Raw genomic sequence first — 23,335 nt, 5'->3', positions numbered from 1 at the left:
AAATTAAATAACGATTAACGAGATATTTAATACATTTAATCAAAGTTGTATTAGCACAAATTGTTTCGCAATATTAAGAAATTTGCAGGTATCTTTATATAAAGGATGTATAGAATATTATCAACCTTTTTTAAGTGTGAATCATTTAAAAGAATAATAAAAATTTAGACTTTTTAATATCAAAAATACTCCACACACGCAAACAATTACTGATTACGTTTACAAGAACCGCGTGAATAATATAAGATTTAACAAGTGCTAGAGATGCCACAAAGCAAAGCGCGAAATGTACCCGTTTGTCAAAAATATGAATAATTGAATAAATCGTGAATATTTTTCATACGCAATAATTGGGTGCTCGAGCGGCGCTCAGTGAACAGCGAGGAGAGGGGTCACGCGACAAACACGGTGGGGGAGCGTGCCGTGCGGCGCGGTGGTTAACTACGTCATCACTTCGGTATTCGCTCGGCGATCTCGAAGAGAGGCGGACGTGTTTACGAGTCGCTCTGGATGTCGCATTATTAAATGAAAATTAGATACCTACGAAGGCCAATTACGTAAGGTTGCTTAAAACTAAAGATTATATTAAGGGTTATAATAGGTTTTGTTGCACGATTTTTGCTTTATTTCTTTTTATTACGCACATACATAGCTCGTGAATATTTGAGATTCTTATTATTAAATATTTTAAATTGTGGCTTTTTATCATTTTGAATCATATAATTCTGTTATTTTCGTGTTACTCCGCATTCTTAATTAACGGGAAAAGTAACAGATAAATTATATGTACTTAAATTACACATCTCTAAATATATGTGCATGCTATTTATACATATTATTTTATTTAATCGAAATTGTTTTATAATTTAAAATAAATTTTTGCATTTATATCTTTATCCTTTTATGTAAAGGATATATGATATATTGTTAATCTTTATTTAATTGTAAATCACAAAAAAGAGCAATGAAAATTGAGATATAATGTTAAGATATCAAAAACATTTCACGTGAATTTTATAAGAAATTAATATAAGAAATTATATAAGATTATATAAGATTTATTACTACAATATATTTATTAATACAATTATATAAGAAAAATCACACTAGTAAAAATCTCTTTTTACTTCTTGCCTTTTGTCAGCACATTGTAATTGATACGAAATATTTAAAAATATAAAATGAACGTTAAATATGTTCCTTGGTGTATCACAATATAATTATGATATCACGTTAAACTCGCGCCGCTAAAGCTAGATACATATAAGAAATTATTTCATTAATCGGAGAACATTAAAAATATAAAGAATACATTATTTTATTTCGTAATATGTGTTAATATTTCGATAGTTGGACGGTTAATATTTGGACGGTTGGCGGCCTTGGGGTGGGGATGGCACGGGGTGGTACGTAGCGGCGCGTCACCGGTCACCTTTACGCGTAGTTATCGCGCAGTTGTTTTCTTACCGAGAGTACAAGTAGGTATAATCGTGTCGCGTGCAGCTTTTTTTCGCATTACTTTTCGAAATCTCATCGCGAAGAATACCAAATGTAATATCAAACGTTATATATATAGACAAGTAACCGTGTTGCGTGTCGCTCTTCTTCACAGTTCTGTTTGAAACATATTATAATCGCAAAAAGTGCTAGACATAACACGAAATGTTGTATTTTATGAATATTCACATAATATGATTACTAGTATTAATTATTCATAAAGTATATATATATACTTTATGAATAATTAATCATACTTGATACTAGTAATCGTATTATGTGAATATTCATAAAATACAACATTTCGTGTTATGTCTAGCATTTTTTGCGATTATAATATGTTTCAAATAGAAATGTGAAGAAGAGCGACCGCAACACGGTTACTTGTCTGTACGAACGATACAGACAAGTAAAAAACAATATTAATATGAGCCATAAAAAAGCAATATTAATATGAATTATTCGTTAATATATTTTCATGCAAATAACGCAATTCCTTTCACAATTATATAGTTTAATAATTTAATTAATTTTTTATTTTTGTGTTCCTTTCGTTATATGATCCGTTTAAAAATTAAACGTAACTTTGAAACTATTTGTCGATAACAAAAGAAATATTTCTCTTTTTTATTAAGCTCATTTTATTGAATCTCTAATCATATCTTACAGACATCATCTATAAATATATAAAAGATTCAACCCTTTTATCTGCTCTGAATTTATTTTGCAATGATGTGTTTGATATTCATTTCTAAAAATTAACCGATTGCATAGTAATTGCATAGTAATATAGATAATAGCTATATATTACATTTTTCAGATTATCTTCCCTCTCACGGGTACAACCTTGACGTGATGGAAGGGCTCAGTACCCAGAGGATATTTATACGAAAAGAACGAAAAGAAAGAAGTTTTTCTCAAGTATTTAAAAATTGTCGGATCTATCTGAATGATATTTCTAGATAAATTTTTAGACACTTAAGTAAAATCGTTCTCTTCGTGTAAAAATCCAATGAGAAAGCTAACGTACCCTCGTCGCCGATTTATTTGAAAATGAACGAACCGCAGCCGGTTCGTCGCGTCGCGCGTTTGTTTCGGGAGTGCCGTTCAAGTTATCGGATTCAAGTTACAATCCGCGCGCGATTATAGTACATTATTCGCGAGTGTTTTACGCGAATGTCCTGTGCGAGAGGATGTCAACCCAATTCTGAGAGGAGGAGGAGGTCTAGGAGAGACATCGAGCATCGGCGGAGCAACCTTGCGGTAAATATCATTTTTTTATTTATTGCAAAATCAATATCTTTTTTCTATTTATTCGCTTTATTTTGACTTAAAAATAATTACAGAAAAAGATAATTAGAAAAAAGAATTGTCTTAAAATTATTTTGAAATTTTATAAATATCTATTTTTAACAATAATAAATAAAATTCCTTATTTTAAAAATATTTTAATTTAAGATCTGAATGTGCTCGTTACTGATCGTTTATTATATATTGTTTTGACGTATTTTCAAGATTTTTTTAAGAAAATGTCCGAAAAAAAATATTTCATATATAATTATATATGGTTATATAAAATTATATAAAATTGTACATATTTATATATAAAATTGGCATATTTTATATATAATTATATATATTATATCTATTATGACATTTTTTTTCGGGTATATAATTATTTTTATTAATATCTAACTGAATTAAAACATTTGATGTTTATAAAAATTATATATTTTGAAAATTATGTGGTTATTTTTAAAAGAATTACATTTAGTAAAGATTTTTTTTAAATATTGATTGATTTTTCCTGCTCTGTTTTAATTTAGATTTTATATTTTTTTTATAGAATCATCGTAGCGACGTTGCAGATATAACTCCGCTGTTGTGCATCAAATTGGTGAGTGATGAATTAATATTTTTACTGAGGTAACGAATGTGTGATAATTTTATTAATATACTACATATCTAGATGCATTAATTTAATAAAAACATATACTTGTATAAAATATACTTGTATACTTGTAAAGAATATACTTGTATATTTTTGTAAAGAATATACTTGTAAAGAATATACTTGTATATTCTTTACAAGTTATTGATATGTATATTGATATGTATTCTTTATAATTATTATAGCATTCCATGCATCTGTTGCCTTAAAATGGATGAATTAGAACAGATTAGGATAAATTTAATCCTGAATGCTTCTTCTTATGGAATTTATTGTACATGCACTGTAAAATTTATAATATCATGTTAAAACAAAAGATAATAAAATATTTGTATTTTTTAAATACATGAAATATAGAAAATTAAAAAATATAAAAAATATATATAAAAAGTAAATTAAATTGTTGTTTCTAAATATAATATTGAAAAGTATTTATTACAAGATAATAAATATTGTTTTATTATTTTTTCTACCTTATCTATTTTCAAATATTTATTCAGAATTAAATTTTATATAAGTTGGTGCGGAAAAGCAATATATATGCATACACATATATATACATATTGTTTTCTATGATATATTCCTTGTATCGTTTTACACTTATTTGTATACATTATTGTACATTACTAATGAAATAACAAATATTTTTATATAGCGCTTTTGTCACAATTTATTAATCTCGCTTTTTTATAAAAGACATTTTACGATTGTGCTATTTATCTCAATGCACTGACTTTAACCTAAGATTTTATAACTTATCCATTCGTAGTAACTAGATTTTATATTAAATAAAGTAGTAACATGATGTAAGATCCAATATATATTTTGTCAAAAAATAGAAGAATTTATCTCATAATTACTTTAAAATTGCGTTCAAAGTATTGCGTCACTTAAAATATTTAACTTTGAAATAATAAATTATACAAAAAAATGATTCTAATAATTTATAAAATACAAAGAGATATGTTTATTGATGCACACTGAAAAATATCAATCTACTGCTAAGAAAAGTGGTTACTCAATTTATTTTCTTTCTTTTAAATAACGGTTATTTTTAACAAAGAATATTTTCTTGATAATAATTTTAAAATACTTATTACAAAATTTAGAAAAACTTATTATTTACTCAAAACAAGATTTATTTTCTTTTGGAAAATATTATAAAATTGATCGAAGAAACGAACTTTTTATAATAAATAGATCGAATTTGTTTTAATTTAATAAATTTGATTGAAGTATACCTTTTTTTTTACTAGGATTCAGAATATATTTTCAATTTTGTATAAATTTAATGCTTCTGAACGTATGATACATTTGTGAATATAAACTTTTGAAATGAGTAATTATTACTTGCACAGTGTAATTATTACTTTGAGATGAGATTCTTTATGTAGTAATGTTTATATTAAAAAAATTAATCTAGTTTCATAATATTCGGGACTTTTGAAATAAAAACGTTATTGACATAAATTTTAAAATTTTGATGATTTATAAGCGCAACTGTACTCGAATATTACATTAAGTTGATTTATTTTTGTGTGTTATACAATACGATATGAGATATTTTTATAGCTCTTCTGTACAAATTTCGGTCAAAATTTTTTGCCTATGTATTTGAAATAATTATTCTATGCAATATCACGTAAAACTAAAATAATTAATCCATTTAAATTAATTATTATATTAATTATTATATACTTAAAACGGGATATTATTAATATGCACCTAATACCTATACTATTATTAGGAAAATTATTCAGTATTCATCTAACACTGATCAACATAGTATACCTGTTTTAAGTATGGAAATAATTAAAGAACAACGTAGTAAAAAGTGAGATTATTTTGAAAATATAAATTTAAAACGTAGAAAAAGAAGAGCATAAGAAACCACAGCACAAGTTATAGTTTGTGATATTTAATTATTATTTCATTAATTAAAACATTAATAATGTATAGTTTGTGATATTTAATTATTATTTCATTAATTAAAACATTAATAATGTGCTGTGGTTTCTTATGCTCTTCTTTTTCTACGTTTTAAAATTATAACCACATTAGTTTTCACGTTGTATATAAATTTAAAATCTTTATTATTAAGACAATAAAGAGTATTTAAAATAACTATATTGAAAGGAAAGTAAATAATTAATGATAATTGAATAAAAAAAATATAATTTCTTAAGAAGCAAGCTGACGTTATTTAACGTCATTTCGACAATAAAATATCATTAAAGATGTCATTTTAAGACTAAAACAATGACAAATAAACAATAATCAACTTATTATAAATTTCATTAAAGCTACTACTGTATATAATACTATATATAATATAGTAGTCATTTCCAATTATGATGGAAAATACTTTTTTAAGGCTCCTCAGTGATACATTTTATAGATATATGTATGTAGTTTGATTTTTCAAATGTTACAATTTTTCATATGTACGCTCTTTTTTATCTAATTACTTTACAAGTAATTATTATATTTAAAAAAAACGCGAATAACAATAAAAAGTGATACTATTATCTACTTAAAAATCTTATTCATTGGTACGCGAGTAAAAATGTTATTGGTGATTTCAGCGAAGACCAAACCGAAAGTTTCTTCATAAGATGCTTGAAACTCCTTAAAAATTAAATCCGAATTCTGATTGAGGAATTTATGCATTTGTTCACCTGTAATCAGTGAGGAGTATGGAAACATTAATACAAGAATATATTAAAGAATATATTAAAAAATATATAAAATACGTTCAATTTATCATCTTTTTAAATTAATTTAAAATATTGAGGTATGAATTAATAGTAATTAAGACACTAGGAAATTAATATATTTTTTAAATATTAAGCTTAAAAACACATTTATATCTTTTTATATTCATATCTTTTTCTTGTACTTTTAAATTAAAAGTTAAAAAATAAATACGGTTATTGACTTTGTACAAAAATATTGGTACATTTACGTAAAATCTATTATAAAATGTATTATATTATATATTATAAATTTACGATAATTTATTTTTATGTATTTGCAACAAAATAATATCAATTATGTTACCGAGATATTGATTAAATAAGATTTAATACCTAAAATAGGATCTCCGTTAAAAAGATTATCGAATTGTAGGGTTATGTGATCAGGTGAAAATTTGATAATATACTTCGTCAGTCTCATATAAATATCTCCATCCTTTTCAAACTTTTCATAATATGCTTCGTGTTTCGTCCTTAAATCATCTAAAATAAAAATAAATCGACTTAGCAAAAAAAATATACTGTTAAAATTGTTTGTAGATGATTTATAATTTGCAACAAAAAAATAAGATAAAATTTTATAAGATAAAATCTATTATATCATATGTGTCTATTATATCAGTGTAAGAAAAAATCTTAATCTACTAGGTCATCATTGTAAAAAAAAATTTTAATCTACCTAGATTTAAATTGCAAATAATAATGCAACAATTGTAAATAATAATGCATGCAGTTACGAGAAAACATTATAATATTTACGCATAGATATGTTGCATTTGCCCTCTCCTCGGATTGGTAGTAATAGAATCTTGCCTTCGAGTTTGTAATCGGCAATAAAGTCCACTCGGGTATTAAAAGCCTCGGATGTAAATATTAAATTGTCCCAGTCTACCCTAAAGAAAATAATGATTAATATATTGGTTATTAGTACTAATTATATAATGATTAGAACATAAGATTCCTTATTTAAAACTCTCTCATTGAAAATTTCTACTTTTTTTCATATATAATATCTATTTAATTAAATGTATTTTCTATTATTTATTTTATCTGCATCAATTGATTTTACATTGAAATGTTCGATTTGATAGAGAAAGTTACATACTGATAATTGTTCAATTTCAAATTCTTCGTGAGTCCATGTATCTTGATATTTCGATATTCTTGTTTGAGCGAAATCGAGCCCTCCGAACTACCAATTTTTATGCTGTCAACTGCTAGAGGTTCAATAGGCAAAATTTTGAAGCTCTTCAGACCTAAACATGAACGTGACAGATACTGAATGTGTAAAGTCAATGTACATTTTATTCTAATGCATTTTGATTCCTTTCTTTTATATAACACGCATAATTACTTCATATTGCTCTACTGTAAGATGTAATTTGCAGAATTAAAAAATGCAACTAATAAAAAGATAACTTATAACTAATTATAGCTTTATTAATTGCATATTATATATTATATCTTATGTAACTTTTAGTGTAAAATAATCTACTTAAAAACACGTTAAAAAGAAAAAAATGCAATATCAAATATACCAATATCCTTTTTACAAAAATTATTTATACCTAAGAATACTTTACAAAAATAATGACTAAAATTGATATAATTTAATAGTATAAAACTGTCAAATTTTATAAGAGAGAGAGAGAGAGAGAGAGAGAAAGAGAGAGCGAGCAATGCAAAGTTAATTCTATATATAAATAAATACAAATATTTAATATTTCTGCAACAAGTACATAATTTACATTATCATCATGATGTAAATGCATTCAGAAAAATTATGTAATCATTTTTTGTATAACTATCTTTTGACGGAAGATTTAAATTAAGAGATACAAAAGTTGCTATGTTACGTCTGAAAAAGCTGATCAATCTGATAAAAAATATACTGTAGCGGTTTTTTCACAATTTTACTATTATATATTTCCGTATACATCTTTCACAATGATCACCAAATTTTTCGTATGTTGGTAGAGATCGGACTAAAAAACTGAGTCCTTTAAAAAATCCTTTACCATTTTGCAATTTTCGTAATAGTTAATGAGATATTAATTACTAAAAATCGCTGAATATTAGTTTTCAATAATTTTTTACTCAAATACTATCAATTTTACAAAAACGGTAAAAAACAAAAATTGTTTATATTCCTCTCATAAAGTTCTGAGAATTTTTTCAGAATTTTTAAATACCGTATTTTCTCATATTGGTAAAAATAAAATGCAGTATTAAAAAGTTGATAAAAAATTCTGAAATAATTCTTAGAGTTCTATGAGGAGAAAAAGGAACAATTTTTATCTCTTGCAGTTTTTCTATAAAGTTGATAGTATTTGAGTAAAAAATTATTGAAGATCAATATTCGTCAATTTTTAGTAATTAATACCTTGTTAACCATTGCGAAAATTGCAAAATGGTAGACTTTTCAACTTAGTTTAATCCGCTCTATCTGCCCATGAAATATTATATATAATTTGGTCATTATTCTGGGACATCCTGTATATTTGACGCGTTTTTTAGCTATATGATATTGTTATTGTTTTAGCGAAAATAATTAAAATTAATTATTCGTATTCTGTACAAATATGGAATAATAACTTGCAAATATATTTTTACAAGCGTTAATTTGCATAATTTATACCGTTTCAATGTAATTGTAATTACGTGTATTATCGTAGAAATTTATTAGACGTGTATATAGTATAAGATAGCATAATAATTCATGTCACTGAACGTAAATTAAAGTTATAGATATCTGATGATCATGCAAATTGCGACTTTTACAACTCTGGTGAGTGTATGCACTTGGAAATTATTTTATAGTGTAAACAACAATTGAGTTTCAACTATTTGTTTGTCGTCATAACTTTTCGAAATGAGAAATAATTGACTATTGTAATCGCGAAGTAATTAATAATTTCTTAAAATATTTTTGTCTCAAGCTGTAACTCAAGCTGTAACTCTTTATTAACTAATTATATAATTCGTAAACATCTTTCATGATAACTGTTTACAATTTGGCTTTTTCTAGTGAATAGGAAAAAGTGATGTATTTTAAAATATCTTGTTAAAATGTATATATTTTTATTAATCTAATAAGAAAAAGAATAAACATTATATTTTCTTTGAAAGAAACGGATATTTATAATGTTATATCTTTGATGAAATCATCACCGAAAATACTTGATCGCTTTAATGAGAATCTAAGAGCTATTATAATACATTAGTAAAAGTAATTCAATGAATCGCTTATATGACTCATTATTTAGGAGACTCATTATTTGTCAGAATATTATTTATGTTGTTAGAGCTATAATAATTAATAATAAATTAATAAAAAAATATATTGATCACTCTTTTATCAAAAACATTGAAAAATACATAAGAAAATCTTTACAAATTTTAAAATTATTAAGAGAATAACCTTTATATAATATACAAAATATATCGAAGAAAATATATTAAAGATATATTAAAAATATTTTTTATTTATAAATTTTACAATCTCGGTGAGGTATAATTTAAAAAAGTCTCGGCATTTGATATGTTTTGAATGTGCATGGCAACTATGCTTTTTTTTTTCAATTCGTAGCATTGAATACCCAGATAGCTACTGGACATCCCAAGAATGTCTATTTTAAGTCCAAATCACATTCACACGTCCATAGGCATAAAATGGAGTGTATTCTGTTTCACGCATAATGTGCATGATATATTATTTATCCTTGTTTAATATTCAGTGATCAACGAAGATAAATGATGCATCATGCGCATCATATATGAATCGGATACATCCATGAACAATCATCAGATGTCTGTCCCAGTAAAAAATTTTTCATGAATATGTACAAGTATGTATAAATAAACATAAATATTCATAAATATGTATATTATATATAAAAAATTATATATAAAAAATTATGCATAATTATGTATAAGCAAATTTTACATTTTTCTAAATTTGTTTTTTTTTTAAACAAACAATGCGAAAATTATCCATTATTAATTATTTTTTATGTTTTCACATTAGGAATGTGCGATCTCCATTAATTGAATCAATTTTCAATCGGATTGATTGAAATCGATCTACTAAAAAATCGGATCTGAATGAATCGTTCTGTTGGGGATACAATCAAAATTTGTTAGTAACATCGCAGTGAGATGTGACAATGGAATAGATGTCGAATCAAAGTCACTTTGATGATTTCAGCATTGAATCGATATTGATTCCATTGTTATTTCTCACTGATTGTGAGATATAAATATATAAATTCAATAAAAACAATTAAAACATTTTGATTTGCCTCCGAATAATTAATAGTAAAATAATTTTAATTTAAAAACCTAGATTTAAACTAACATCTGTAATTCTGATGATAAAGTTGCAAGTACTGACGTAAAATCAGTGAAATATTGTATTAGGTGTTGGAATTAATTCGTAGCGTTTTACAAGTGATGGGAAGTACTTTCATTAATGTATTTTTTAATGCTCATGTGAAATAAATAACATTCTTTCATTAAAAAACGCTACGAATTAATTCCAACACCTAATATATAAACGCGTTAAATTCAGTTTTATAACAATTGACAATCGGTGTTATAAATTAGAATTTAACTAGCATTTATTTATACATTTTGTCAGTAATAATTATTTGTTGTAACTATAGATATTAAATCCGATTAATATTAATCGGTAACGTGTAAACGTAAGCAGTGTAGGCATAGTAATAATATTATTACAACTTTGGATTCTTTGACATGACATATAGGTCTAATTTTCAATAAAATGATAGAGATTTAAACGAAAATTAAATCTTTTTTTATCATATATATATATATACACATTAACTATTAAGACTGGAATATGTAAGCTTTAACGTAATTAATGCAAATCAATAGAAAGCAACAAAGTGAAACAAGATATATTAAGGAATTGTTTATATAAAAATTATAATAATCAATTTTTTTAAATATTACTTATATATTTATTACAATTTTTATATAAACAATTTCTCAATATATGATTCTTTTTCACTTAGTTTCTATTGATTTGCATAGATCAACCCAGACAGCATATGATATCATGCTAACATTCAATATTTTTATTGAATGAACTATGATCATACTGAATAAATTAGAAATGTTAATGTGACGTCTCAGTAAATCATTTTTTTGTGTATGGTCAAGATGTATTAAATATAATAACTAAACTTCAATTTTGATACTAAATGTACCGTTATTATACCCAAGACAAACTCACAACGTAAAATGCAGAACCAACGCTGCCTGTTTCATTTTCTATAAACATGCACTTATAATCCAGAAAAGAGCTTCCATTTTTTCTTGTCTTTTCTATAGTTATAGTTTATTATTATAGAAATTGTTTTTTGAAATTATATTTTACATTCACATTTGTGGTGCTAAAATTCGTAAGTGCCGGAACATGCGGCGGTCATAACACTATCAGTGAGTGATCCTTCTTTGCCGCTTTACCACAGGCATGTGCAGGTGTGTGAGAGCCTGCGCACAATTAAATTAGGAACAGGAATAGATATTACAATTTCAATCTATCAGATACCAGTTACACCGGAATACACGATTTCTAATAGATTGAAATCTTAATATTTATTCCTATTCCTAATATTTTCTTCATTGCGTAGAGCCTGAATCACGAGGCATAAACATGAATAATAAATCTAGTCTTAAAATAATTCATCACAAAACAGTAAATGTATTGCGACATCTGTTTTTTACATAAAAATCTTTAAATTCATAGTTTTAAATTCTTCAAATTCTACTCTCAATAATTCTGTAATTTATAGATTTCAAGAACAACAAAAATCGATATTAAATACTAATCCAATGTTATATATCATGTATCATTACATCTTTGTTTTCATTGCAGCTATATTATGTATATTAATGATTTAACACAATAATTTAAAGTGTTATTCTATATTAACACAGATTTTTATTATATACGTCTAAAAGTAGAACTAGATAAAATAGATTCTATAAACAAATAACCTTACAATTATATATAATTCTGTATATATATAATTCTGTATAATTTTTCTATAAACAAATCAAATTATTAACAAATAGTATGTTTCACAAAATTATGTTAAAATTTTACAATATTTAGAAAACCTGAATAATTATAATTTTGCAATATTATTTATAAGTTAGTGTTCTCATGTGTTAAAAGGATTACTTATTTTTAAAAAATTCTGATTAATGTATAAATTATTAATTATATATATATATATATATATATATATATGTGAAATAAAACAATACTACTATAAATAATCAAGCTCATTTGAAAATAAATTAACTTTTAATTATATAACAATCAGAATATTTCATCATGCATTGCTAGTTCACCATGACATGTCCTATTATGATGAGCTAATAAATACTCTTCACATTAAGAAACGTTACGTTTGCGGTGGAAGATAAAACATGTCATTTAATTTCTATGCAAAGTAATTTGAATTTTATAGACGCGAGATTTTATGGACTTTTTATAACTTTTGCTAAGACAATACTGGAAAAGTGAAAAATAACAATTATGGTTTAACCACTACTTAGGTTATCAAATACGCAAAAGTAACGATTTACATCAATATAACATTGTGTTTTGTATACGAAAATAAATTTTAATAATGTTATAAATTTTATATATATATAATTATTATCTTATTTAATATATGTATATTTTTTACAGTATATTTTATAAAATATACATACTTTAAAATTATTCTTCATTTATAAAAAATAAATGAATAATTTTTTTCGTTCGCGCAGTTTATTGAATCAAAATTTATTAATAATTTATATTAATTATTAGTTTACAAATTAGAGAAAGAGATTGATTTTGTATAATAACAATTATAACGATATTATTTACTGATTTTTTTCTGAAAATAGAAAATGCAGTTTAATATTAATTAATACAAAATATTATATGAATTGAGTTTTCGTTTACAAATTTGTAATACATTAAACTTATACTTTGGAGACTCTACGACATTTTTAATTACGAGTTTGATCAATGAATATATTATTAGGTGTTGGAATTAATTCGTAGCGTTTTACAAGTGATGGGAAGTACTTTCATTAATGTATTTTTTAATGCTCATGTGAAATAAATAACATTCTTTCATTAAAAAACGCTACGAATTAATTCCAACACCTAATACAATTTTTATAATAGATAATAAATGTGTAATCCATATATGCAGAACTGTAAGTTTTAGCCAATCGCTTTTGTGTAGATAGAGCTGACTAAACTGAATCGAAAAGTTCTCTATCATTGCAATTTTCACAATGGTTAACGAAATATTAATTACTAAAAATCTAAATATTGGTTTTCTATAATTTTTCACTCAAATACTATCAATTTTACAGAAAAACTGCGAGAGACCAAAATTATTAATTTTTTTCTCATAGAATTTTAAGAATTTTTTCAGAATTTTTTATCAATTTTTTAGTATTGTATTTTCTTATTTTTATCACCATAAGAAAATATGATATTAAAAATTCTGAAAAAATTCTCAGAACTTTATAAGAAGAAAATAAACAATTTTTATCTCTTGCTATTTTTCTATAGAGTTGATAGTATTTGAGTGAAAAATGATTGAAAACTAATATTTAGCGATTTTTAGTAATTAATATCTCGTTAACCATTGCGAAAATTGCAAGATGATAGAGAACTTTTCGACTCAGTTTAGTCGGCTCTATCTACACAAAAGTGTTTGGCCAAAACTTACGACTCTGTATATATGGATATTATTATATATGTATATTATCTATTATAAAAATTGTAATATATTCATTCCTGCCAAAACGGAACACCCGTATAAACGTATAGGCATTTCTATGAATTCTCTGAATATTTAAACCATTTTAAACTATTAAAACAATTGAATATCTCTGCAATGATAATTATTCATGATACAATAAATATACAAGAAAAGTACTAATTAATGAAATTATTGATTGAAATTACAGAAAAGTCGATGCTTATCTCTTATAATGAAATGTGAATATCGACATCGACTTATAATTTACTCTAAGAACAAATTATATGTTTACGATTTAATAATTTGATTCTACGCTATTCTTAGCTTATTCTATGTTATAGAAAAAATGTAGAAATATTCTTTTCATTATGCGTAGAAAAACTATGAAACATATCGTTAAGGTCCAAATATATCTTTATATTTATTATACTTTGAACTTTTAAACTGCGCACACTTTTTAATCTTAAAATTTTCTAACTTTTCTTAAGATTTTTTTTAAATTTATAAATGTCACATTGTGATAAAAAAGTGAGATATATTTACCTTTGGCCATCGAAACAATTGCATCTCTGATAGCATCCGCAAGGCATTCTCCTAATTTCGGATCTGACTTATTACAAGTCTTAAAATTGCTGGCTATAAAGTAGAAAAAGAGAGAAAACTATGGTGAGTAAGTTATTATATAACTGACTGCATTGCTGCAGATCCAATAAACCTATGTACTCACTCGATCTTTAAACGTTAGCTTTCTCTTTAAACCTATACGTTTGTCAATTTCGGTCAACAGTGTATAGTTTAATTCAATTTAATAAAATGCAATCGGTTGTGTGTGCAAATGAATCTAATTTTAATATGATATTATTAAATGGTCCAGCACATAATTGTTTTGATTAAAAATGGATCACACAATAAAAAACATTTTGTGTTTGTAAAGGGTATTTTTTTAAGCCCGATAGAACTTAAAATTGTAAAAACTAACACAAAAATTAAATTATAATCAAATTTTTTTTAATCGAAAGATCAATGCATGGCATTAACATTTGAAAATGATTTCGGGCATATGGCCATCGCGGCTGTTTAATTTAATTTTTTGTTTTATTTTTTACAATTTCAAGTTCTATCGGGCTTAAAAAAACATCCTTTATTAAAACCGATTTTTGTCATTTTTATGTTTTTTAACATAACCGAATTTCAATTTAACATAATGTGATTATATTTATTATTTAATATTGTGTCAAATTAATTATTTAACATTTCTTAACGTTAACACAATTTATGAATAAGTGAACAATTATAAAAATAACAATTATAAAAATAATTTATTTTAAAACAGAAATTATAAGATAAATTAATAAAAGTATTAATTTAATATTATAAATATTAATTTTACTAAAATATATTAATTTAATATATTAAGTTTACTGAAGAAATATGCTTTCATAATTTGCTTACAAATTGTGTCAGCGTTATATTTTTTATATTAATTTTTTACATAATACTTGTGTTACTTCCTAATGTATTAATGTCTTGTATTAAATTAACACAACAATTTGGATGGATCATTGGGGAACGTGAAATATATTATATAACACAAATTTTCTAACTATGTAGTATTTAACTAAAAATTATACTCACGTTTTTAAGTATTTTATAAAATATAATTTTTTTATGACATATTTTACTTATTTTTCAAAATATGAAAATTGTTATATATAATAATTATTACATATACTATTATTGAAATTATATTTTATAAAATTATATTTTGTGAAATTATATTTGATAAACAAAAACTTACAATTCAATTTTGTATTTAACTTCAAACTAAATTTTAGTTTCTTTAAATAATTTTTTTAATATTAAATCAAAGTTTATTGTATTAAATTCAATAAAAATACAAAACAATATTTTTACATTCCCCAATGATCCATCCAAATTGTTGTTAATTTAATACAAGACGAATACATTAGGAAGTAACACAAATGTCATGTAAAAAATTAATACAAAAAATATAATGTTGACACAATTTGTAAGTAAATTATGAAAGCATATTTCTTCAATAAATTTAATATTTTAAAATGCAGTCTATAATTGTATTAAAATTTTGATTTTTATTTAAGTTTTTTTCAGTCAACAACTGATTCACAGTAGTAAAATAACTTATTAGATGTAATTTGACAGACAATTATTGGATAAGAAAAACTCGGGCAAAGGCCGAGAAAAACTTGAATAATCGTGACTAATTTTAATACAACTGAAGTGTTATTATATTATTACTAATTCATACAAAGAAAAAAATAAATAAAATAAGATGTAGTTTCGATGTTTTAGAGTTCATATTCTATTAAAAATATAAATTATCGAAAGCTTATTTTATTTATATAAAAATATTATTTAAAATATAATAAAATTTAACTTCAATTTTATTTTATAACTGAAAAGTTTAAAGTTTTATTATAATTAAAAAAATTTTTTAATGTTAATATTTTTACACGAACATTTAATAGCTTTAATAAGTTTTTTTTTATAAAAGCAATATAATTTATAAAATAATTTGAAAGGAAAGTACACATTATGTTACTTACGAAGATCTAACGCCGTCGCGCTTACAATTACTATGAGCAAGAAGATCAACTTCATCATTTCTGAATTTTATCTTCCGCTCGACTTATTGTAAGGAGAAAATTCTTATATGAAAATAAGATTATATTCAACAATCGTTTAATGTAAACTGGAAGACGGACAATCTAGGCAGTCTATTTAAACACTGCTTGCCCCACCATGTTTCTATATTGCACATCGTTTATATATACTGTATATGTATGTATATTGCATACATATACATGCATTCAGGGTGAGGCATAGAAAGTGAATGTTATTGTCCAGCAACATGTCGGGATAGTCAGTTATCAGTCGCTGTGACTTATCTACTCATATAATTATTTGATGTACCTACTGAAGACATAATTAATTTTGTGTATGTAATTATGTATGAAAAAAAAAAGCAAACATTATTTAAATAGATTTAAACTAGTACAGCCACATCTATATTTAATAAAATATCGAATTTTATTATCTTTTTATCAAAATGTTATAATACATAAAAAAATTATTACAAGAATATTTATAATAAAAAAAATTGTTTTTGATCGTTCAGTTATGAAATTACTTTACAAATATTTTCTCAATCGCTTAACAAGAAATCAAATTGAAATGTCTAATGTTCCCAGTAAACGAGAATGGATTGAAATTAATTAAAAATTGCAATTCATTTTAATTTATCCGAGTTCGCGTTTTAGACCCCGGAGCTGGATTGAAATGAATTAATATCTGAGAGCATAAATTCATTTCTGTTTATGAATATTTATAATTCTTTCTAAATAGAACAGTATTTTTATTCATTTCGATCGAAACAGGAATATTTCTATCTAATATTGTACTCGGATATAAATTCAAGTACATATTTCCGTTATAACTTTTTTTATTTAAACAAAAGTGTGTATTTTCATAATTTTGAATTGTAAGCTATATTCATAGCTTATAAATTAAAAACTAAATGTTGCGCTTATGCATTTACTTATGCTCGTGATTCTTATTATCTTATGCAATATTCGGTAAATAATGAATAAGTTAGCACAAAATGATTTAAATGCTTTGAAAATTGAAAATTGTTTTTAATTGAAGTAAATTCAAAGAGATTGTTCTTATTCATAATTTTTAACTGGGATGTATTCAATTTTACGATTTTAAATATTTTTAAATATATAGAATATATTTATTATTATTATAATAATATTCAAGATAAAGCATAACTATTATTGTATATTATTGAATAAGAGAAAAAATCCCAGTAATGAGAGAGAATAAATTAAAATGCATAGAAATGAATTTATTTTGACATTTTCGAATTCGCGTTTCTGATTTTTTTGAATTCATTTGAATTCATGAATACATCTGATTTCAGCATGATGAATAGCTCGTATTTTAATTCATTTCAATCAAAAAATAATATAATACGGATATAAATATATTCAAATTTGATATGAATAATTAATTTCATATTTTAATTCATTTCACGGACATTTATTATTATTTAAATTCAACATGATAAATAACACATTTTAATTTATTTTAATTATTTTAAAAATAAAAATTTTAATAAAAAATTTATTTATCGTATTTTAATTTATTTTTTTATTAATAGAACGAAACTACATTTATACGCGTTTACTCTGCCGGATTTGAATCTTGACAAAGGTTTGTTTGATATTGACGCGCTTATGCATTTACTTACGTATTGTGATTCTTACTATCCTATGCATATTCGGTAAATAGTGAATAAGTTAGCACAAAATGATTTAAATGCTTTAAAATTTCGTACATTGATTCTATTCTTTGTGGAAGTGAAATCTTCTATAAAAAATTTTTTTAAAAGTAAAATAATCATAAATTATAACTTATAACATAAATAATTATTATTATATTTTGTCAAGAGTAGCTTTTTCAAGAGTAGCAGAATCTTCACTCTTTTGGAGTGAGATTTATTTAAAAAATTTGAGAGAGAGAGAGAGAGAGAGAGAGAGAGAGAGAGTATAGATTAAAGAAGGGTACCAAGAGAGTTTCGCGACCACTCGGGGATCGTTTTATTTCTATATTTTCTTATATATTTTTCTTCGTAGAAATAAAAAATAATCATTATAATAACACTAGAAAAAATTGATATATTGAAATAAAGTGAATAAAATCCTTATTCATATAGTTATGAAATCACTGTCAGTTATGCCTCATTGATTTAAAAATTAATTTCAAATTGGATTAAATATGCGAGTAATAGTGTACTACAAAACGTTAATTAGATTATATTTTTCATTAGGATATTTATTACAAAAAAAAAAGAATAATCTTATGAAATGAATAATCTTGTGAAAAATATGAAAACTTGAAAATACAATAATCAATTATTGCTTTCCAACTAATCCTCTTTATGAATCATTTTGTATTTTTAAATTCGATTTATCGACTGTAATATATTGATAATTGGCAACGAAAAAGTTCTTTTATTTAAAAATAATGATAAACGAGATTTCTTTCTCTCTTTCTTTTTATTCGAACTTCAGACTTAGAAATAAAACAATTCCCGAATGGTCACGAAAACCCTCGAAATCTTTTATACTCTCTTTTATACTCTTTTTAATATAATTACAATTTTATTTTACATTATTATATTTAATATTAACATATTACAAGTTTATATTTTGATAATTGCAATTTTAATGCTTAAAAAATATATCTTTTGGTTATGTATATTTGTTTCAAAATAAAATGCAAGAAAGATAATAAAAAGTACAAGTGTAAAATGGAGTTAACAAAAAATATAAAATATTTAATGTGCGTTAAATATTAATTAATACATATGGCATAACTAATTTAATTTGTATAAAAAAATAATTAAAAATTTCTTTCCTCTTTACTACATATATTAAATTCATAAATTCATAAATTTGTATGTCTTACCATATAAAACATGTATGTCTTCTACAGAGTGACTCATACATCATTTTCAATAATCATAAATCATTTTCGATAATGTCAAGACCATTGTCAAGTTTTCTCTGAAATTTCATTCCATTGGACGTGCTTTTCACTTTGAATTGAGACAGATAACTCATCTAAATATCACAATTAAATATATGCATATTTATATTTTTTATAATTTAGAAATAAAAATAATAAAGCTATGCGAATTAGAAATTGTAATCTCTAAATGAAAATTTTTTTATACTCTTTAAAATATAAAATAAGAAATAGGACTCGAAAATACATTTATTTATTTAAAATATTTTCGGATCCTATTTCTCATTTTAAATAATTTCTTGTGATCTATTTCTTATTTAGTGTTTTAAATAAGTTCTTGAAACCTATTTTCTATTTTTTATTTCGAATAAGTCGTATCAGTTACTTTACCGACTTTTATGATTTTATATTTTAAATAAGTTTTTATTTTAAATAAGTTTTTTATTTTAAATAAGTTATTTAAAATATAAAATCGTAAGAGTAAAGTATCGTAAGAAATATCGGTAAAGTATTGTAAGAAACGTACTTTAAATAAACGTTTCAAATAGTAAACACAAAATATTTTAATGATTTTTAATAAGGCAAGGTTTATTAAGTCTTATTTAACTACTCACCATCACTTTTATTTGACAGATCGGTAACATAACTGATACAATTTATTTAAAATGAAAAATATAAAATAGGTTTCAAAAAATTATTTAAAATACAAAATCGATAAAAAAACTGATATAGCTTACTCAAAATAAAAAATATAAAATAAGTTCCAAAAATTTATTTAAAATATTATTAGGTGTTGGAATTAATTCGTAGCGTTTTTTAATGAAAGAATGTTATTTATTTCACATGAGCATTAAAAAATACATTAATGAAAGTACTTCCCATCACTTGTAAAACGCTACGAATTAATTCCAACACCTAATAAATAAGAAATAAGTCAGGAGAAGTTATTTAAAATAATAAATATTAAATAACGTTTTAATTTTTTCTTTATTTAAAATATATATTTTAAATAAATTTATTTAAAATAAGACAGAGTTCTGATAATTAGATATATATGCAATCTAAGAATTTCGCAAATAAAATGGATTTGTCGAAACAAAAAAGCTACAAATAAATTTAATATCATGTCACAGCTTTAATCATCAGAAATAAAATGATGATATAAAATTTTTATATAATTTTTATATAATTTTTATATAAAATATATTTACATATAGCATAAAAGGGTAGATATATAAAAGTTGAGATGATCAATGTTGAAATTTTCGTTACTAAATCTTTGAGATAAAAGAAGCCTATGTTGTTCTATATAGATATCTAAAGTCTATAATAAAAATTAAAGTTTGAGAATATACTTCAGTTAAAAAGTTCTTTTCTGGTATTTGAGTGCCAAGCTATTTAACGGCGGTCTAGCTTTTAGAATTCCGAGATCAATGGCGTGTCCGGTGAGAGGACAGCTTTGGCATCGTTTACGTCTGTAATTGGTATTGCAGGTACTTTTTTCTTGTCGCACTATGTATCTGGGAAAGTAATGAACGCGCTTCCTTTGCGTTGTTACGCACGACGGCATCGTCACTACTAGATCCTGTCTGTGAATTTTGCCTACCAGCTCCGGAAACAATCGCTCATTCAACAAATATTGTCGCAACGATCCCGACGATCTGGATGATGTTAAAGTGTGGCTTGAGCCATGAGTTTCAAAATAGTTTTGTTCTCGGAACTTTTTCAGGTTCTCTACTTCCTGATCCATGGAATCATCAACTGTAAGATCATCATAGTGCCTTAAACACCGTTCGCAATATTCCAGTAATTTACTCTTATCACCGCGCAGCTTCGCAGTCTTCTTCTCCAGTTCAGTTCTGCAGCAACAAGAACTATCTTGCTTATATAACCGCGCTGTTCGTTTACCTCGCATCGGTGATTTTGACGCGGATCTTTCGCTTGACTCTGGTATATGTCTCCTGGATCTAATAGTCTTTCGTAATGTTGACTTTGACAACTTTCGCGGAGACACTTGAGTTCTTTTACTCAAAGCGCAGGTGATATCGTCGGGCCCGTTTTGTTCGTTCGTCAATGAATTTGCAGACGCTGTTGGCGATTTTTGCCTCCCAATGCATTTACTCGACAATATCGTTCTTTCATCAGTGACGGTATCCTGCATCCTCGCGTTCGTCATAAATCGATGGTAGCTGGATGATCGCGGACACAAAGAGTTTCCCTTATCTGCAGTGTGTAATTCACAGATCTTGCTTTGCACATTACGAAGGAATTGAGATCTGGGCGCGTAATCGATTTTCTGAACTCTTCGAAGCGTCTCGCAGCTGATCGGCAAAGTTGATGTCACTTTGTCGCCAATTTTTTCAACAGGTTTGATTTCTAATTTACTTTGGCAATGGCAGGGCAATGCTGGTTTATGCCGAATTCTCGATGATTTTGCATGCTTCTTGATCGCCTCGGAACAATAACAACCCTTTACTGGCTTTCTAGGCACACTTTTTAGGCGTTGATCTTGGGGTTTCTTAGATGTTAACGTAACTTTTCTAGATGCTAACATATCGGGGATTAGTACAGTTACACGTTTTGGATTGATGTAAAAGTACTCCAGACACAAAACAATAGATTAATCGTTGCGTAATTTTTATAAATTGATGTTCTTTCTTATGTAATAATTGTTTTGATTCTTGCGATTGCGGCAATTTATCTCAAATCAACTGTATTAATCTGTAAAGAGATAATAAAAATTAAATTAATTTAATAAGAAAGAGATTTACAGGTCTGTTCTTTTCAGCTAAATAGTTCATTTTTTTTTCTTTGAAAAGAAAAAAAGTAAGAGTAGAAGTCTGCAAGAAGTTTAGCTAAAAAAACAATTCTGATATTTCTACTCATATGCAACATATACTTACAGAGTTGCAAACATAACTTATTCACTTCAGCGTCCATTCCTTCTAAAATCTTCATCAATACATACTAACAACATTCTTTTCTTGCATCATTTTTTTAGATTGTCATTCAGCGTCTCTGTTCTGTTAAGAATTTAAGGCATATTATCATTAACATCATATTGCAAAATTGGATCATTTTAATTGTACAAGATATCATCATTAATCCAACACATTAATTTATACATTAACTAAAAATACATTAAATATAAACAATGATATTATAATAATCCAGAATATGTGATATTAGTAATTCAAGCTAATAAATTAAAATAAGTTTAACATAATATTGGAGCATTATAAATAACGCAACACTGAAAATTTAATTATAAATTTTTTTTTTTCATATATATCACATAATCGTTGTGTGAGGTACAGTTTTTTAACCTATCTTTTTTTGCTTTATTTAACACTTATTCACAATCTTTGCACGGAACTCATCAACAGTAAAAACTTACTAATTTTGTTATGTTGTCTCAATTTTTGTTTTCAACAATGTACTTTGTGTTCCAAGAAAACTTTAATGCATCTTCAACACATACTAACTAATACCAATATGCATAAGACGATTGTCATCAACGTGAAGTTGTCGACGAGTCTAGTGTAAACAAAAAGAGACGCTCCAGGCTAGCCAAATTTCGAAAGATATATTCTTCTTGCGTTCGAGAATTCAACTTGAGAAATCAATTATAATCCATCTGAAAAAAGTTACGTCTTATCGAAATTGCAATATAAAATTGTTTACTATTAAAATTTATTTAAGCGCCGACAATTTATTTCGTGCTACTTACGGTAAAGAGAAATTTCATTCGC

At 24.9% G+C, this 23,335-nt stretch overlaps 3 protein-coding genes across 11 annotated transcripts in view; 1 reads left to right on the top strand and 2 right to left on the bottom strand.

The window, feature by feature from the left end:
• Nucleotides 1-439: 439 nt before the first annotated feature.
• The window catches only part of LOC105152397 (uncharacterized), a 160,686-nt gene continuing 137,790 nt past the window's right edge, over nucleotides 440-23,335 (top strand). For 7 of the 9 annotated variants that reach the window (XM_087405968.1, XM_011066662.2, XM_011066661.2 and 4 more), the window contains exons 1-3: nucleotides 440-557; nucleotides 2,318-2,760; nucleotides 3,344-3,394. In XM_087405968.1, coding sequence (XP_087262094.1) covers nucleotides 2,674-2,760; nucleotides 3,344-3,394 — 138 coding nt within the window. In that variant the 5' untranslated portion in view covers nucleotides 440-557; nucleotides 2,318-2,673. Of the gene's footprint in view, nucleotides 558-1,350; nucleotides 1,479-1,879; nucleotides 2,761-3,343; nucleotides 3,395-23,335 lie in introns of those variants that run through there. The other 2 variants (XM_087405964.1, XM_087405965.1) reach the window with 2 other exon arrangements.
• On the bottom strand, nucleotides 4,906-16,983 carry JHBP-1 (take-out-like carrier protein). The gene is made up of 6 exons (XM_011066655.2): nucleotides 16,595-16,983; nucleotides 14,553-14,645; nucleotides 7,310-7,460; nucleotides 6,964-7,097; nucleotides 6,538-6,687; nucleotides 4,906-6,126 (listed from the first exon to the last, which is right to left on the bottom strand). Exons 1-6 carry the CDS (start codon nucleotides 16,650-16,652, stop codon nucleotides 5,978-5,980), a joined length of 735 nt encoding a protein of 244 aa, XP_011064957.1. The 5' UTR covers nucleotides 16,653-16,983; the 3' UTR covers nucleotides 4,906-5,977.
• On the bottom strand, nucleotides 20,552-23,297 carry LOC105152395 (uncharacterized). The gene is made up of 3 exons (XM_011066656.2): nucleotides 22,981-23,297; nucleotides 22,487-22,606; nucleotides 20,552-22,304 (listed from the first exon to the last, which is right to left on the bottom strand). Exon 3 carries the CDS (start codon nucleotides 22,135-22,137, stop codon nucleotides 20,944-20,946), a length of 1,194 nt encoding a protein of 397 aa, XP_011064958.2. The 5' UTR covers nucleotides 22,138-22,304; nucleotides 22,487-22,606; nucleotides 22,981-23,297; the 3' UTR covers nucleotides 20,552-20,943.

The sequence above is a fragment of the Acromyrmex echinatior genome, chromosome 4, assembly GCF_024713525.1.
Source record: "Acromyrmex echinatior isolate Ae372 chromosome 4, ASM2471352v2, whole genome shotgun sequence".
NCBI lineage: Eukaryota > Metazoa > Arthropoda > Insecta > Hymenoptera > Formicidae > Acromyrmex > Acromyrmex echinatior.
The sequence above is the reverse complement of the archived record's forward strand: the minus strand, read 5'-3'. Positions and strand labels throughout refer to the sequence as shown.